Here is a 19,671-nt window from a genome sequence, read left to right as displayed (position 1 = left end):
GCGATTCTAAAAATAAGACAGGTGACCCTATGAACCACTGAATAAATTAGCATATGTTAAGAAATTCTCAGAAAACAGAATATATTGACGTCTCAGTGATCTGCTTCCGGGTTCATAGTGGTTCCTTCTCACAATAAGGATAGAAAATTTGCATTTATATATATCACATTAATCAAGGGTGATTCAGCAGAAGCGTTGCGTAACGAACGAACATGAAAAGACTCGATCACAAGTGAGTTGTAAAGCTGTAAAGCTTCTTCTTTAATTACTGCGACGCAGAAACAATAACGGTGTACCATATGAAAATCGCATGAGATCCCAATCATGAATAGAGTTTGTCATTGCTGGCGGTGCGAGGCAGTCTGCACTCAGCTGTGTTCGCGATGCAGAGTGGCGTATTACTGCTCCAAGAAATGTCAGAAACAAGACAAGTGGCGACATCAACCCGACTGCGATGCAGCAGCGCTGAAAAAGCAGTGTATGGGATGCGGTAGAACAGATGAAGGCATGTTAAGATGCTCTACTTGTCTTAGATCATGGTATTGCGATAGAGATTGCCAGGGAAAGAACTGGGAAAGCCACAAGGAACAATGTCATGAAGTTGTAATAAAAACAATACAGGTGGCGAAGAGTATGAAAATGAACCACATAAATGCTCGGCTGTTCCCTGGCATGGAACATACTTACTACTGGGGTAATGTGCCTGCTGTGGACCTGCTTAACTTGCCGATGAATGAAGGTGAGGAGTATTCGAACCCATTGGCTTTGTTGCTATGTGGAGATGGTGATCCAAGGAATGTTCTACTTACGACTGCTTCGTTACCTGATGTTTATACACAGCAAGTCAGCTTCGTTTTAAACGATATCTGTCCTTGTACCCTGGCCAGAACCGTTCTACTTCTATATATGTTATACAAAGGTGAGATAAAAGACATTCCTTAAATAAAATGTAGGAATATTTTGGAAAAAGGACATCCCCGAAATGTAACGTTTTTTCCTTTAATCATTCTTTGAATGCCAGAAGACTAGCAAATAACATTGAAAGATCTTGTTGCTTAAGAGTGGTTGTCAGAGAAAACCGGGCAAAATGTTAAAAATGTCAACGGAAGGGGGTCAACAGAATAAGTTCATACTAACATCATAGATAGGTCTGGTGGAGTAATGGACAAATATAGCAAACATAGGTTCTTCACTGCTCTTGTGTTAGAGGTACGAGCATCACTTTATTCGACACCCTCGGACGCCATTTTTATAAGCAAATTTTCACCATTTTCTGAAACTCACAGAACCCTCAAAAATTTAACGAGCGAAGTTTATTTTTTGTATGCGATACAACACATCACAGAACTACTTTCTAAAACCATAAGATTTGTTAAGTAGCCACGGACAAGACTAAAATTTTCTTATTTTATCTGACCTAAACTCAGTGTCTGCAAACGAGCAAAAAATCAGGCATGTTTGAATTGATCTACAGCGCACAACTAAAACGACAGAACAACTCTGAAAGTCAACTTGCAGTCTACTATTATCCATGTAACCAAAACACTGATAATCATTTTGGGCCATTGAAACAAGAAGAAATTAGAAAACTCACAGTTGTTATAGTTTCCAAGCTTTTTCTTGCAAACAGGCCGACCCTTCGTGTTTGTTTTAAGTCCTCTTCGTGAATTTTCTTTCATATTTCGCTGTAAATTATGTTCAGCAGCTGGAGGACATATCAAAAAGCTCGAAATACTGCCTAAGTTACATTTTGAAAGGGCAAAAAGTGCTGAACGATAGGATGGAGCTAGAAAATAACAAAGCGACGCCATCTTGAAAATTCAGCACTCAGGAGGGACTGGCACTAGTAGCTGCGTTCGATATCTAACATACGGACAAAAACTGCCAATTTTTCACGACTCCGTTTTTCCCAAAAGAGACTTAAGCACATAGAAAACCGAACCTAATATAGAAATGTCACCAGAAAGCCTCGGATTCATGTTAGAATTTTTCTTTATCGAACGTTGGCTATTACCCCCGGGGGGGGGGGGTACTCCCAGTATACGGGTATGTGCCGCCCAACGGGGTCGCGATTTTGAAGCTCCTAGTTTAGAACGGGGTATCCATTTCAGAGGCGTTTTCTAGAACGGGTTATAATATTTCGAACGCACGAAAGCTCCAGTTTTGTAAGCAGCCATTTGAAATTATTCAAGGACAGATTGCTTTTAAAAATACGGTTCAATGCGTTAAAAAGCAAACTGTTATACTCTTGTTGCACCCTAGAACGGAGTATAAAAAATTGGCCCATTTCTAGAACGGGGTATAAAAAATTGGCCCATTTCTAGAACGGGGTATCAATTTTAAGGGAAATTTTTTTTAGAACGGGGTGCCAACTTGGAGTCCCGGGCGGCACATACCCACCCAAAAAATAACCAAGTGCCCCCCCCCCCCCCCCGGGGCTATTACGAACTATTACCAGAAGCCTATTACCAATAAGATAAAAAACAAAAAACAAACAAACCAGCTTATCAGCGACCTACTCCAGTCTTATTTCTTCTTCAATTACTTCTTTTAGTTGAAATTAGCTTGTTTTTCTTTCAAAGGAAAAAACAAGAAGAACTCCTGATCGCAGGTTAATTGGTGATTAACTGGCATTGCTTCATTCCCTCCTCATTTCGAGGTGTCCCGTGAATGTAGATAATATTAAAGATCTATTTTGTCTCTTTATGAATCACTTAACTTCGCTCTCATGCGAACTAGCTAGACTTGCTATATATCAACCTCGCGAGTTTCTAAGCGCGCGGGCTAACTACGGGCAGTGGATATTGCTTGCTGTAAAATTTGCAATAATTTTTTAATTATTACCAACTGTAACATAAACAGTTGAATCAGCGTGCGGAGCGGGCATTTTAGGCCACAAAGGGGCCAAGACAGCGGACGAAGTAATTTTTGAAAGCAGGCGGTGTACGTCACGATCCACAAAGGTTCATGGGTAAAACTGTTACTGTGCCTCATTTCAATCGTGACACGGTCGAGTTCGCATTTTGTAAGAGAGATGAATCAAACCCAGGGATCAAAACACTGATGCCTTTTCTGAAAAACGTTACGGAAGAGAGTGATTTGGAGAATTTTCAAGATCTCATAGTGGCCTTAGATGCTTGCTATTGGTTTTACAAGACAATTTCAATAAGTTTATAGCGATTCGGAGACGATCGTGCGATCTAGCCGACTAATGAGCGGCGACTAATTTCCTGCTTCTTATAAGATTTTATGTACTGTTTGGTTTATATGTATATTTTTATCTCATAGTGAAAGAGATCTGTAGTTCATACCTGGATTTGCTTAACTAAAAAAAAAAGGTCCATTAGAAGTGTTTATATATTTGATGGACTTTATTACCGGCCGAGGAGGGGGAGCGCGAGCAAAGAGCAAGGTGAGAAATCGTCTCTCATAACAATTTTATTTTCATCGACAAGTTTATATTATTTTGAAACAGTGCCCGTTTGAAATCCTTATGCGCAAATAAATCTTCTATCAGACAAGGGGAAAACAGACCGAAAGAGCCGATCAGCTACAGCACAATCGGAATTTCACCGAAGCTACAGCCGCAGAAATAAACCACGATCTTGTCTGTGCGTTCATTGAAGTGAGCGCAGTATATCGATTTTGTTATAAAGTAAAACCTAACCTCACCGTTTTAAAATCCTGTATGATGTTGTCTGAATCTTAGATAACGGTTTTGTGTTTTGGTAGAGATTTATAACAATTTATTCCCTCACATAAGTTTACATAAAGAGTTGCATACACATAGCACACGCCGCATGCAAATTATTTTAAAGTCACGCTTTCAGTTTCCGCACTGGGTTATGAAAATGTTTTGTTTCCAAAGGTTATTACAATATTCAAACTTATTTACCTTTCCTGGTTTAAAACAGAACAAACTCTTCCTGGATTTGGCGTTACTCGCTTCACGTCGGCGTTCGCTTCGGCATGTTTTCTCAGCCCGTTTCCCGGGAGTTGTGCCACTTGGCTGAGACGATGTCTTACTTCCAAGACACTTTCAACGGTTCATAACCGGAAAACTAACAGGGGTAGACCCGGGTAGACCCCGATATTTGCAAAGAAGAATGGCTGAAGTAACAAAAGAGCCAAAATAATTCGATAAAACGGCTAACAGTAACCAGCAATAAATCCAAGAAGAACGGCAAAAACAACACTCAAATCATCATGGCGGCCCGCACATGACCGAGCAATTCAAACTTGTCACAAACGCTCAAGAAAGCAAAATATTTAAAAGTAACGCAACTGCTATCAAGATAAAGTGTTCCAACAACTTTCCACCGCGGGATAGTGTCGAAATTACCAACACAAAGCGACATAAAGCGAAAATTTCACCGCATATACCTTTAAAAAAGGCTCTTTCCAAGCGCGAAAATCACTCTACAAATAACGAATTCTGAGTGGTCGAATCTCGTGAAGCACACCGCCTGTTTTGTTTTTGTTAGTTCAATAACCACACAGCAGTTCAATAAGTACACAACAGATCAATAACCACACCAGTACTTCAATGACCACACATTAGTTCATTGAGCGTAAACTACATGTAGCTACGGGAAAAATAGCCACAAATACGTTAGTTATTTTTAATAAGAATGTATAGCATTAAGTAAGTGGTAAATACTCATTTAGCTCTATGGTACGCGAACTAAATAGATAAATAGCTATGTTACACTGTTATTAAGTTCTAGTGAACTCACTAATATAGATAGGATAGCCTTCTAACTGATGATCTCATCGCTGTCACTTCGCATTTCCATAAGGTAATAGACTGTTGACAAGAGCTGTCAAAATAAACCATTGCTAGGGTTTACCAGAATCTGGTATGCCGGAAGGATCCGGAAGGAGCTTTTGTTAAAGAGTACCATTATAGGAGTTCCTACGGCTCTCACTCCGTACACCTTCCCCTCATTGTTTTTCCTGCTCACTCTCTTCTTCAGTATGCTCTTTGCGCGGGTCCACACAAGATGAACGCCACGGGTCCGGATGAGTTTTTTACCTGTGCAATCCGTTTAGAGGGAACGTGCAAATTCTCTTGCAGATTGCAATACTTTTTGCAGCTCAAAAACTTCACGGTTCCGCGGGTCGCATGTAAAGAAAAGAAGGATCCATGCAAGTTTTTGGCAGTTCAAAAATTTGTAAAAGGGGTCATAGTGTTAACTCGAGTTGGTACCTTTTCCGTCATATTGATCATTGATAGAAATCGTACACCTGGAAGTTTACAGCCACTAGGTTCCTTTTTGTTTACTGGTGTAGCCGTGAAAGAGTTGACATCTCCTACATCTCTTCGTCACTGGATTTGTCAAAAACAGTCTCACTACGGTGTTTAACACAAGCAGAATCACGTTCACAGTCCTCACATTTAGAGTAATCGTCAAGGCCTTGCCCTAAATTCAGAGGAGGCAATGATAACAGAAATGGAGTTTATTCATCTGCTACGGAGGTAATTTCCAACGCCATTTCGTTTGTTAATCCTTTCCACGGCGCAGTCGGAAAAAATGCGCGAGCGAGTCAAACGAGATGGCACAAAATGTGCTAAAAATAGTACATTTAATGGCTATGATATCTGTTTCGATGGGGTCAACCCCATGCCTGGAAAAGGTATCCAGTTACGGTCTACTACCTCGAGTTATATATAGATGGCTCCTGGTAGAGTATAAAAAAGTAATTTTGTGCAATTTGGCAGCGTAATTAGCGTTGCAAGATAACTCTGTCCGCCATCAGGAGCCCTTAAACCACAATTAAAACAAAAAAATGGATGAGTAAAGACTACACATCAATAATAATATTAATCTTGTAAAAATTCTAGTATGAGCCATTAAAATTGTTGAATGACCTTCTTCACCTCAGACACTCGTGTCAGTCAAGTGTAAATCGACGTCCGCCATTTTGAATTTTGTTCAAAAAAACCTCTGACCTAGCAGCACGGCTGCATCTTGCGCCCATCATCTGCCCCCAAGGGGAGAGGATCTGGCTCCTTTTTCAAAGGAAATTCATAAATTGTCTACTAAAACACTGTGCAATATGGAAGCAAGGTCAATTTAAGCACTAAAAGCTGCTCCGATATCTCAGAATTGGAAGAAAACTAGTAAGAGAAATTGCTCAGAAATTATGGAAAAAGTTCCTTGAAACGAAAAAAAGGTTGCTCGAAATACTACAAGTTGCCAAAAAGTTGGCGAGCAACTTGTAAAAAGCCCTAGGGAGAAGGAGAGGGGGGGGGGGGTGGGAGGCTACTCAATAAAGCTTTGTCCAGAGAGGCTTCGCCCCGAGGTCCAGTACCCTTAAATATACTATTTTTGACAAAAGGTACCCCTTTCTAGTATCTTCCATTGAAAAGTTGTACCCTTCTCATATATCTGCTTCGTGAGAATAAATCGGTAAGAAAGGAGGTCTTCGGGTCATTTTCGAGTAACCTTAACATGTAAATGATATAGCCATAAGGCGTGTTTCTTCGAAGCATTTTAATAAAAGGCCCTTTAGAATACTTAATTAAAGATTTTTGTCTCCTTTCATATACTTCAACTTGTGATTTTCCTACCCTTTGTTACACCTGATGCTTGAAAGAGGTACCCCTCGGGCGAAGCCTTCCAGACTATGAAACTGTGCATCATAAAATCATGAACAGGAGATGAGTGGACCTTCGGACATTGACGGCGATTGCAGACTGACGCAAAAATAGATGATACAATTAAGAGTCCAAAGAAACGCTAAGACTTATATGGGATAACTCAAAATGAAGTGAATGAAGAGCAAATGAAGACTGAATAAAGTAATGCCAGTTGGTCACCTGTTCACCACACCTCATCACTCCGCCAAAAAAAAAAACGACCACACAAAACGAGCTAAATTTAACTAAAAGTAGTAATTGAAGAAGAAATAGGACCGTAATAGGTCGCTGATACGCCGGTTGGTTTGTTTTGGCTTTTTATCTGTTTGGTAATTCATCACTTGTGGACAAGGTAGCTACTAGTGCCAGTCCCTCCTGAGTGCTGAATTTTCAAGATGGGGTTGCTTTGTTATTTTCTAATTTCATCCTATTGTTCAGCACTTTTTGCCCTTTCAAAATGTAACCTAGACAGTATTTCGAGGTTTTTGATATGTTCTCCAGCTGCTGAACATACTTTACAGCGAAATATGAAAGTCTTGTCCTTCCTAGATTAGCATTGTAGCTATTTGCAGGACATGAAGTATTGTAAACTTTATATTTCTTTAAATAAATACATTGTTGTTGTTGTTGTTGTTGTAGAGGACTTAAAACAGACACGAAGGGATCGGCCTGTTTGCAAGAAAAAGCTTGGAAACTATAACAACTGTGAGTTTTCTAATTTCTTCCTGTTTCAATAGCCCAAAATTATCAGTGTTTTGGTTACATGGATAATAGTAGACTGCAATTTGGCTGTCAGAGTTGTTCTGTCGTTTTAGTTGTGCGCTGTAGATCAATTCAAAAATGCCTGATTTTTTGCTCGTTTGCAGACACTGAGTTTAGGTCAGATAAAATAAGAAAATTTTAGTCTTGTCCGTGGCTACTTAACAAATCTTATGGTTTTAGAAAGTAGTTCTATGATGTGTTGTATCGCATACAAAAAATAAACTTCGCTCGTTAAATTTTTGAGGGTTCTGTGAGTTTCAGAAAATGGTGAAAATTTGCTTATAAAAATGGCGTCCGAGGGGGTCGAATAAAATGATGCTCGTATCTCTAATACAAGAGCAGTGAAGAAACTATGTTTCGTATATTTGTCCATTACTCCACCAGACCTATCTATTTATTCTGTTGACCCCCTTCCGTTGACATTTTTTGACATTTTGCCCGGTTTTCTCTGGCAACCACTCTTAAAACATAAACAAATGACAGCTTTTGTCTGTTCTTGTCCACAAGGACGTTCACTACATGAACACGGCAAGAGATCATTTCGGCTTGGTTTGTTGGCTTTTACATTTCGTAACACGCGCTATTACTCCACTGAACTTTTTTTTTTTCAGTTATCACCCTATTCACTTGCAGGCATGGGAACGTATAATTTATTAAAATGATAATTTTTAAAAAAAACATGAATTGAAATAATGCGATAAACACACCAAGATAAAAAGGTCTATAGTCGTTGAGTCGCTATAAGTCATATAATGGGCCAAATATCACTCCTTATCTGGACGGCCTCCATCTTTAGAAATTTTTACCAATTGCCTGTAAATCAAATTAATTGGAGTCAAAATCGTGACATTATAAGAACAGATAATAGCTATGACAAAGTGTCATCATGCAAAACAAAAACAAAACAAAAAAACACCAAAACATTAACGTTTTTTCAATTAGATGATAATTGAAAATTACCAACAACCCGGTCAAATATGAAAAACAATAATTGCGTTCAATGCGAGCCATATTAAATCGGAAGAGAAGTACTTCGTCTGCTAGTTAATCCTTGAAAACGTCGATTGCATTCCCTTGAGTGAGACACCGATTGAGCAACTCATTAAGGTGGCTCGATACAGTCTTTGAAGATGACAATTTGTTATGATCAGGGTTGCAACGACATCGGAGTTGTCATAGCAACGAAATGACGTTATTACCTATTTTACTTGCAGCAGTATATCTCGGCACTGGGACCTGTTCTTCCAAAATCGTTCACGAGAGTTTTTTCCTCCAATACGATTGATGTTCGTCAAGTTTAAGCGAAATCTGTAAGAGCGTTATCGAGATATTTTGGGATGTAGTTTTTATGGTTAGTAACACATGCACAGTAACTAAAGAAAAATCTTGATGTTTGGCCGTTTTCTGTAGAAAACGAAGCGCTTTTGACGTGCAATTTTCACCTCATAGTAGTTTCAATCTTTATAAAAACGTGTGTGAAAGATCATGCAGATAGCTCCAGCCGATTGCTAGAAAGAAGGGTTTATTAGTACGTATCGAAGCACTCTTGTTAGCGGTTTTGTAAACATTTTGGTCCTCTTTAACAGATTAGCGAATAATTTTTAAACCGCTCGATAGATTTTTTAAAAAATTTAAGATTCATGAGATTAACCTTCCTTTTATATTACCTTTTAGTTTCAAGATTATTGGTATATTGTAAGTCAGTAAAATAAGGGCTACAATTCGATAATTTTTTATCGGAAGTTTAGTCATTACAAGTGAAGGCCTGTCGTTATTGACGGTATTGTCTCCAAGTTTCATTTTCACGTGAACAGCAGTAAATAAAAATGAATTTGAAATATGCAAAAATGCTAGCTATTGTTGTGCACGAAAAAAAGAAACTTGGAGACAATACCCTGAATAATCAGAAGCTCTCACTTGTAAACACAAAATTACTGACAAAATATTAGCGAATTTACCGATTTCGCTTAAACTTGAACATCAAGGCCGCTATTGAAGAAAAAAGGTCTCGTAAACGATTTTGGAAGACACTTCCCAGTGCCGAGATATACTGCTGCAAGTAAAATAGGTAATAGCGTCATTTCATTGCTATGACAACTCCGATGTCATTGCAACCCTGATCATAACAAATTGTCGTCTTTATCTAATACAACTGTAGTGGCCATTTTTCCAAATATTTGTTTATGGCGACGTAGTTTATGCTCAAACTTGGGAGGTATTGACCCTAAAAAACTGTATCGAGCCACCTTAACAGACGTTTTTTACCACGTAATGGTACCCCTGAGAACTGTTTCTGCCTAATGGAGTCCTATGTAGGTGCATCCAAGCGAATATGTATGCATAAATTATGGAGAGACAAAAGGCAAATTCCCTGGGAACATCACGTGCTCTGAGTTGGGAAAACAAAACATACATGCTATGATGGTCTATTGTTAAGAAGGTTTTTTGCACATTTGAAAACGTTTGATTTCACAGAACGTATATAGGATGATATAGATCAAAACTGAAGCTTTGACATGATTTTTCTCCCGCAATGAATAAGCTTGCAGTTTTCAAAACAGAGGCTATCTGGATCAGTTATCAAGTACTCCTATGCCTACGTTTTATCAGAACTGTCTTAAAGATGACTTCTTTTAACCGCAAGCGTTGATTAGCTTTACTATGAGACGGTCATGACAATGTGATCGCTTTCTCTTCATTACGCAGCCTTTAAAAAGCAAAGGAAAGACAAGTAATATGGACCAAACAGAGTCCATCTCAGCAAAAGAACACTGGTTCCTCCGAGACTCTTGTTTCTACTTGCATGGTTATATTATAATTAAAATTGAATATTTTTCATCCTGCAGGACAAAATGACGGCATTGGTACTGTAATCCGGATATGGTATTCGTTACGAATTTCAGAAAGCGATTTTTCACTGCTGATGTCCGGTTTGCAGGACCTTTTGGACGCTAGTGATTTAAACACGCTAACGAATGGCTTCGTGAACATGGTGTCAGTTGATCAACTGGGTAAGCTGAAGGAGGTGTGGCAAGTTTGGGTCCAGTTGTCTTCTCTGACAGGACCCTGGGTAACTGAACAAAGGAATGACGCCTTCGATAGCGATACTGGATCAGAAGCTGGGATTTTTAACTATCTAAACTCGATCCCAAAAGACCACAAAAGATCTGCTAAGTTGTGGATGAAAGATGGGCTTTTTGCCTCAAAATGCGTGACATCATCGAAGTTAACGCGAGAGAACGTAACTCTAACAAGTTATCTATTCCAGTATGAGCCTGGAGAACAAGACGACTACGACTTCAACATAGAACCCAGCAATCTTCCCTTTTGAAGCTGGGATTACAAAGCCGTGACGAGTGTCTGCTACAATGATTCGCTTCCAGAGATGTTCAGCACCTACTTATCATATATCATGAACAAGTGCATTGACAAAATGAGAAGTGGTCGGGTGAAGTTGCAGGTGATACTATGTGACTGCATGATGATTGATCAATTCCTGCCTGTCGACCTTAGATACGACCGTATCGCAACATCAAATCTAAGCGACTACATTTCCCTTCCCTCCTTACTAACAAAATTTAAGGGGTACTTGAATGTCAGCAACAGTCATTCAGTCTTAATGACTGAAATGCATAATTGGGTGGATGACTATTTGCCCGAAGTGAAAGCTGATATATTTTTTTGAGGGCCCCTGAACTCACACCGAAAGCTGTGAAGGACACAAACAATCCATTGCTTGTGGCGACAGGGCACTTGACGAGCTTAATTGAATACCACAACATTATTCCAGACTTCCAGCTCTACCTCCGTGCCGCGCTTATTGAGTCATACACTGAAACAGAATTGGAGTCTTTCAGGAAACAAAGGCAGAAGGTTCCATCCATAAAAACTCTCTCTTCTGTTTTGGGGCTGGAGCTACGTGACTATGTGAGAAATGAAAACACTGTGTTTCCCTTCAAGTGGGCTGTGAACTGCCGTAGAGTCAACTTGAATAGGGGAGATGAATTTACTTTGGAGTGGAAGCTTCCCACTTCATCTCAATAGTTGATTACTTGTTCTCAGCCTCACTATTTGTTTTAAAGGGCTAGTAAAACTATGGAGAGTTTTCCTTTTGCCGTATAACTGAAAATTAGAAGTTAGACCGGGAGAGATTACATTCCCGATAAATCTTATGCAAAGTTGCTTTCCGCTTTATTTGAAAAGCGTAGGTATAAACGCGTATTTGAGAGCCACGTAGATTAAAGTCTTTGTTACTGGCAGAGACTGAAGTCATTTCCAGTGCCTTGTGAGCTAGCCGCTCTCTTTCACTCTGGCTCTCTCCCTTTTTTTTAAATTATACGTACACATAAAGTTCGACCAACTGTCGTCAAAATTCGACTTGGCGCTAACTTCTTTTGCTAGCTGGGAAGCTTTGATGGGAGGCTAAGCGCGTTTTAGTGAGTGAGAATTATTCTGTTCCCTGGTAAAATATGCTCAAGTTCTATTTCAATACATTTTTCTTCCAAAAAGAACTGCTCCTACATTACCGCTGAAATGATTGAACTGAACCAGAGAATTACACACCATACGTTGGTTCCAGTTTTACCAAAACCATCGGACTTGGGAAATTCTGGTTTCTGAATCCTTACTCGAGGGTGAAAGACCAAACGTATTTTACTTCAGCCTAAAGATATTCTAGAATTAATGGAGGACAGGTCTCTCTCCAGCATTAAGTATGAATCGAGAGAGGTGTGTATTTGGAGACGTTAGACATAAGTTCTACTTAAAGTTAAAGGGAGCCCATCGACTAAAAGCCCAGTTGGTTCCTTGGGCCTCCTCGTCACTAAGCTTTGTGGTGACATAATATATACAAGTTTTCACTGATCATAAATCATTCACAATAACCTCATAAAGCCCTTCTATCCGTTAGGTGCTGTGAGCTATTAGGCAGATTAGATGGGTGGTGGGACCTGAATCCTAATTAATTACAATTGAACCTCTCCACAATGGCCGCCTTGGGGACAGCAACAAGTGGCCGTTGTAGAGACGCGTCTATTACTGAAGGTTCGACTGTAACTGTATAAAAGAATTAAAAGTTGACCTTTTTTCGATTCAGGGTTCCTGTCTGAGAGGACCCTGGGAACGATGTTGAATATCCAGCCGCCGGGAGCCGCCGGATCGGAAATGGAACAAAAAACAGAGACATGTTTTATTTCCTTGTCTCGTCTCTTTCCCTTTTTGAGTCTATGGTAGGTCCCCCCAGGTTGAAAAATAGAGAAATAGGACTAGAATTTGGAATCTAGGAAAGAAAAGACATTGTGTAAGAGAATTTGCACGCAATACAGAGTCTTCCCTACCCCGTAACCTCATTCCCAAAGGCGCCTTCGTTACCCATACAAGGAAGATACGTACATACTGTTTGGTTATAAGTATGTGTAACCAAATGGTGACGGGTGGAATTAGGTAATAATTTCACGCGCGTTTTGTCCAAAACCTTATAATTTCCCGAGCCTTTAGGCGAGGGAATTATTAGGATTTGGACAAAACGCAAATGAAATTATTCCCTAATTTCACGAGTATACCATTTGATTACCTATTAATATCATAGGTGACGAATTACGTTAGCAATCTTGGATTTTTGACATGTTTATCCTGGATCGTATCGATCGAGAACTCAACTCTCTCGAACGTTTAGAGCTTAAATTTGGCTTAAGTTCAGAATTTTTCGACAAAATACCAGTTAGAATCCTTCTTGATGTGCTCTTTCGTGTGTTCAGGTTTTCTAAAGCGTCTTTTTATGCCCTGGCATCTTCATTCATGACATTTTAAAACTTCGTCGCTTTCTTGACACCGAGACGTACCGAAGGTTGCCATGGCAATTTTGTAATTTCACATGTGAAATTACAAATTATCGCTGAAATTTCGCGCCAAAATTAAGGAGTAATTCGTCACCTATGATATTATTGATAAAATTTTCGGTATGGTATACTGGAAACGCATAGGTGATCTATCAAATTTTTAAAAAAAAGGTCGCATGACTCGTGGTGACAACCCTCTGGCAATTATAAGCTTCATTTGATAATAATATTTCATTCTAAATATACTAAAAAAATATGAAGTTACTGGTTGGTCGGTGAGGACAGTATTAACAGCTTATAGAGTGCAAAGAGCGGTTATACAATGCAATACCGAAGTTTCTTTGGAAACAATATTGAGGAAGAGCGAAAATTGAGAACACAAGCGAAATGGCTGACAGCCGGACAAAATTATCACTCGTGACTGGTGGGACATTGTAAACCCCACCTGTTCTAATACAAAAAACAGTTTGATTGAATTCATTCTGCTGTGCTCTGAGTAACAGAATCAGAAACAAGTTTCCACTCCAGAACTCTTTCATGACCTCTCATCATGACAACTCGACGACAATTAAGCGCCCATCTATGTGGAGCAACAGTGTTTTCGTTTCGTACAAAGTCTCGAAGATGCAGCCCCAGTGAACGAACCAGGTACTTAACAGATGGAATCTTAATTTTTCTTTTAAAGAAAGCAAACTGCTCATCTGTATATGTCGCTAAAAGAGATGCGCGTACAGAACGAAGAAATTCCTCTGTCAAGTTAAGATATTCCACAACAGAGGTAAGTCCCGATAAATTCACCAGTTCCATATTCTGTGTGTCTTCAAAAGCTTTCTCATTCAGTTTATCTATTCCCTTCAAGTATGGCAAAATGTGAATGATTTCATGCATATAGTTTAGCGACCAGTTGTGCGTTTCTGTCAACATGACCGTGTGAGGATTGGCACTGTTTAGAAACCTCTTGAATTTGGTCAGCAAATCTCCAAGTAGGCAGTAGTCCCATAAGTTTGAAGTAGTAATGCGGTCATATCTGAGTCCCCCAGGAAGGAAAGATTCGATCTTTAGAAAGTCACAGAGAATAAAATGAAACTTCAGCCGATCACTGGTCATTTTGCTAAAGGATTTTTGCAGGATATTTGAGATGTAGAGGGTGTACATATAAGGCAGTGATTTATCGTAGTAGACCTTCTTGATTGCCTTGTAATCCCATCCCGTGAATGGAAGCACATCTGATGGAATATTGTACTGAAACTCCATGGGGGATGAGCGTTGAAGCATTGCTCTACCAGTTAACGTAGGATTTTGTCGCGTTACTTCCTTAGCATTTGTAGTGGAATGAAAGATTCCTGTGTCAAAAAAGTGTTGTGCGGAAACCCTGTGTTCTTTGGGGATGGCATGCATATAATTTCGTATGCCATTGTTTCTCCCTGAATCCAGCGAGTTTGGCTACCCAAGGTCCCTTGCGTTCGGACAAACGAAGCCAGGTGGCCCAAACTGTCCTAAGCTGGCTGAGCTGGGAAGCAGAAATCTCCATCTTGCCATCAGTGATGGTGCTGAGTTCGGCTGTGGCCACGAGATCTTGAAGGGCTGACATCAATAGAGTGAAATCTTGTTCAGAAATGAGGACAGAATACCAAATACGGACCACTGCAGAAGCATCCTCGGAGACCCAGGGGCAGATAGTTGGGGCGAGGGAAAGTCCTAACGGGCGGAAAAATAAGACACGAAGAAGAGTAAAGAACGGCCAGAAGAGCCCCTGGGGACAATGTCTTACCAGACCAGTTCCAAACGGTCGCCGCCGTCCTGGCTTCTGATTGGTGCCAGAAAACTTGTGTTTTTCTGGCACCAATCAGAAGCCAGAACGGCGGCAACCGTTTGGAACTGGTCTGGTAAGACATTGTCCCCAGGGGCTCTTCTGGCCGTTCTTTACTTTTCTTTTGTGCCATATTTTCCCGTCCGTTTAGACTTTCCCTCGCCCCCACTATCTGCCCCTGGGTCTCCGAGGATGCTGCAGAAGCGACCTCATTTCCCTCTGAAAGTTGTGCACAAGAAAATAAGCCTTTAAAAACATAATTATTCTCCTTCCAAAACTATTGATATTAAACAAATCAAAGTCTTGCATTCCTTATTGGACAAGGCCATAAATTAATACAAAGTTGTCCTCAGTGATATCAAGCTAACATAACAAAACAGATTTTAAAATGTTCATACGTAATTCCATGTTTACTTTTGATTGTTGTTTTGAAGACTCTCTACAGCCTTCTTTTGTGACAATGAAATAAACGAAGTTGTTCTAATACATTTCTAGACTGCGCTGTTCATTTTTTAGGAGAATATTTTGTTCATAATAAATTTCCTACAACAGGATTTTTCGTTGAATGATCGCAAAGCAAGCTGTAAAGAGCAGGCATGCGCAATACAAATACGTACCCACCTAAAGATGGGAAACTGCTGTGACGTATGTTTGAACAAATGACTTTTCGTACATGTTAAAGAAATATGGTTTGCAGTTTTAATTGGACGAACTAGTTATCTCGCAGCAAAATTGTCGTTCGTTTACAAACACTCGATAATATATATTCCTACAAACCATATACAAACAAATACACCTAGTATAGTCCCACAAGGTATACAAAAATAGTTTGAGTTTGATCGTCGGGTTGAAAAAAACAGTCCTATTTAGGACTACATTCACCCGGACAATAAAACTCAACCTACTTTTGAAATGACTTCTGGGTTCGACCTTTCACAAGGTATACAAAATTGGTGACGGGAGACTTGATTAAATTATTAACAAGTTTAATTAAGTTTAAGATTTATTAAACCAACAAGTAATTATTAAATACTTAGCAACTAATTATGACTACTAAATTAACAAATACTCGATAATATATTCCTATAAACCATACACACAAATAAACCTAGTATAGTCCCACAAGGTTAGATAAAAATATAAACTTAAATATAAATTCTATGGCCCTTCAACAATTTATGCATAGGCTAATTCAAGTACTCAAAAAATGCAGTCTTAACTTTTTTTCTAAAGTTACTTATTGTAAGGCTATTGCGCACAGTTAACGGAATATCATTCCAAATAATCGGAGCTTGCCAAGTGATGGCAAATTGATACTTATGACAGATTTTATGCAGATTAAGGCGTGAACAGTCATATAATCGTGATATTCAGAATTAAAATGTAGGATCGAGGAAACAGGAGTAGGTAAAATGCTATTAAAATGTGAAAATACAAAACAAGCAACATGGAATTTATAGATAGTAAGAGTGGAGTGGAAGAATATTAATGCTTAGAGAAAAGGGCCTTAGAGGGTGTGCGCGGAGGAGCAAACGTAATTATACGAATGGCTTTCTTTTGAAGTATATAGATGAAGTATATAGATGCCCATATTAAACTACAATAATTGATGTAGGGTTTATTTGGAATTGTTTATAAAGAGAATTCTTCCTGTTACAGGGTACAGAGACCTTTTGAAAACCAGGGTTTTGAAGAACGCGCGATTCAGGGTATACAAGTTTAAGTGGAAATGACTTATGATATGCTGAAATAAGAAGACTAGAGAATGTGTCGTAGGAATCAATAGTAGAGTCAGAGTTATAGATTAGGGACCAGTCAGTGGTTTCCAACCTAGACCTGAATGCTGCAATTGTTGCGGAGTTAATGGGGCGTGCCAATCTCTTTTGGCGAAATGATTCAGCATCTAATTTTAGATGAATGACTTGAAAAATTGGGAGATGATTAGATAAATCAGTGTAGAGAATGCCACTGTTCATGCTGTGTTCAAGATTGTTTGTGAAAATTTTATCAATCAGAGTTGTAGTTGAGGAAGTTATGCGAGTTGGCTTAGAAATCAATAGACTATTAAAAATCATAAGATTGATGAACTCATTAGAAGGTTGGTGGGATTATGAGTTAAGGATATTGATATTAAAATCACCCATGAGATAAGATAGCTTATTCTCAAAGCTAATAGTTGATAAGATGCCACCGAGAGAGTTGTTGAGACCCCCTAATGCCTAACCGAGGCATTAGGGGGTCGATTAAATTAGCCAACAATGATATTCTTCCTATGCGGTTGTATTTCCACAAGGACTGATTCTTACAGTGTATTTTTAGAAGATTGGAGATCAGTTCTAAGCTTAAATTTTAGGTCAGACTGAATATAAAGACCAACCCCGCCACCCGCTTTATGTTATCTGTGACTAAAGATAAAATGATAGCCTGGAAAATGGAATAAATTAGAATTAGACCTATGTAACCACGTTTCAGAAACAGCAATAACGGAGAAAGACCTGTTCAATGTAAGAGGAAATTCTGATAAGTCATCAAAGTGTTTTGGTAGACCACGGATATTGATATGAAGTGAGGAGAATGTATCAAAAGGAAGTGGAGGTTAGATAGAGGCAGTTTAACTGGCTGTCAAGAATGTCAATGACTGTCATGTCAATCTCATAATTTGAAAATAACATTGTTTAATGGTGCTAAGGGACACTGTCAGACAAGTACGCATACAAGTAGATCTGTTAAAAAATAGACAACGAACAATCCAAAATACCTTTGTATAATATGTATAGAAGCAGAACTGTTCTTGCCAACGTACAAGGACAGATGTCATTCAAAACGAAACTCACATGTTGAGTATAAACACCAGGCAGCGAAGCAATCGTAAGTAGAACATTCCTTGGATCACCGACTCCGCAAAGCAACAAAGCCAGTGGATTGGAATACTCTTCCCCTTCATTCATTGACAAGTTGAGCAGGTCAACAGCAGGCGCATTCCCCCAGTAATAAGTAAATCGAAGGCCGGGGTTATCCTTTTTGATCTCAAGTAATTCCTTCATATCTCCAGCTAATACCACCGTTTTGTCAACAGCCTCCTGACAGAAAGTCTTGTGTCTCTCCCAGTCACTTCTCTGACATTCTGCGTTGCAATAGTAGGAGTTCAAACAGTTGGTGCACTTCAACATTCCCTCCTGTTTAGCGTTGCAGCCGGAGCACTGCATTTTCAACGCTGCTGCATCGCAGTCGGGTTTATGTCGCCACTTGTCTTGTTGCTGACATTTCTTGGAGCAGTAATACGCCATCCCACATCGTGAACAATGTTGTGTACAGGGTGCTTCGCAACGCCAGCAATAACCAGCCCTGTTCATGATTTTGTTTTCTTCTAACTTTAAACGTTTGTCAATTGAACATACAGTGTTTCAAAAGTAAAGGGGTACACTTTCAAACCATGTGTTCATTTGAGCGGTACTGTCCATGAAACTCTTACTTGTGTAATTACTGATATTGATAATCCACGACTATTCGTCGACGTCATTCCATTCGCCAAATCTATTGTTTTCGAAATCTTATCTTTTCTTAAATAATCGTTGTGCAACTTGCGTTTGTGTACAAAAATAAGGAGGCATCGACAAGCTTCATCCTCAATGTTTAAACGAAAAGAAATAATCTCTGTAGTTAAACATATTCCGATTTTTCTAGAACTTTTTATCATGCTTATTACTCGGTGGTTGCCAACGGTTGCCTGCTACGTTAAAACATTGCGGGGGGTTTTACGCCAAGGTTAAACGAAGTCGTCCGTTAAGTTCAGTGAATGACAATCAGCAGCCTGATGGAGTAGAACACCAGGCCTGGCGTTCAGTACAGTTTAAATTCAACTGAAAGGTTTTTTGGTATACCGCTAGTTCCTTCGCTCGAAATTTTTGATTGCTCAAATTGAAAGAGGGTACGATGCTACTTAAACACTATAAAGTTCAAAGATGATTCAACAAGATAGATGTTTTGCGGAACCTAGTGTTTAATACCTCAGAGCGCAGTTATTTAGGATGTCTGCAACAGAGATAAGAACTGTATCAGGAAGATACAGTATGTGGGGCTTTGAGGGAACAAGGGGACTGGCCAATTTTACCTGAGAAAAGGTGGAAAAGGAAAACAAATCTCAGGGAACAACAGATTATAAAACTGTTTTTGGGATCACAGGAACAAACCACTGTGAAAAGAAGGACAAACCAATAATTGTCTTTAAACATGTTAAACGTTCTTACAGGGCGCTTGATTTGACTATACACGGGGAATTGCGGCGTTCGACCGTCGTTAAACTGGGTATGCGTACAATATTATTAACTAGTTGTATTTTGGGTGACTGAGTGCTAAGTAAAACTTGGCGAGAAGCCAGACTATAGTAGCAGGTTTTTTTGCAGTGATCAGCTGAGGAGAATGTCAGTGCAAGTTAATCGTCTTCTCTTGCCAGTAAATAATGCAGTAAATTATCGGAACGGAAAGATAGGCATGTTGATCTTTTTGATTTGTGGAATGGGTGGGAAAAGCGACGAGAAAATTTTTGACATACAAAAGATATAAAAACCGAAATGTGAAGTGTCAGCAGCAGTATTACTGAAAAATTAACAATAAACAAG

The 19,671-nt window shown here is 39.3% G+C and overlaps 1 protein-coding gene and 1 pseudogene across 1 annotated transcript; one reads left to right on the top strand and one right to left on the bottom strand.

Annotated features, from left to right (window-relative positions):
• The first annotated feature begins 249 nt into the window (after nucleotides 1–249).
• Nucleotides 250–10,736, top strand: LOC140926041 (uncharacterized). The gene is made up of 4 exons (XM_073375847.1): nucleotides 250–919; nucleotides 7,283–7,348; nucleotides 7,889–7,954; nucleotides 10,252–10,736. The coding sequence occupies exons 1-4, from the start codon at nucleotides 325–327 to the stop codon at nucleotides 10,734–10,736; spliced, it is 1,212 nt and encodes a 403-aa protein (XP_073231948.1). The 5' UTR covers nucleotides 250–324.
• A 981-nt stretch (nucleotides 10,737–11,717) lies between these two features.
• LOC140926039 (uncharacterized) lies at nucleotides 11,718–18,767 on the bottom strand (annotated as a pseudogene).
• Nucleotides 18,768–19,671: the final 904 nt, after the last annotated feature.

Source organism: Porites lutea, chromosome 2 (assembly GCF_958299795.1).
Source record: "Porites lutea chromosome 2, jaPorLute2.1, whole genome shotgun sequence".
NCBI lineage: Eukaryota > Metazoa > Cnidaria > Anthozoa > Scleractinia > Poritidae > Porites > Porites lutea.
Note: the sequence above shows the minus strand (reverse complement) of the source record. Positions and strands in the feature narration are given on the sequence as shown.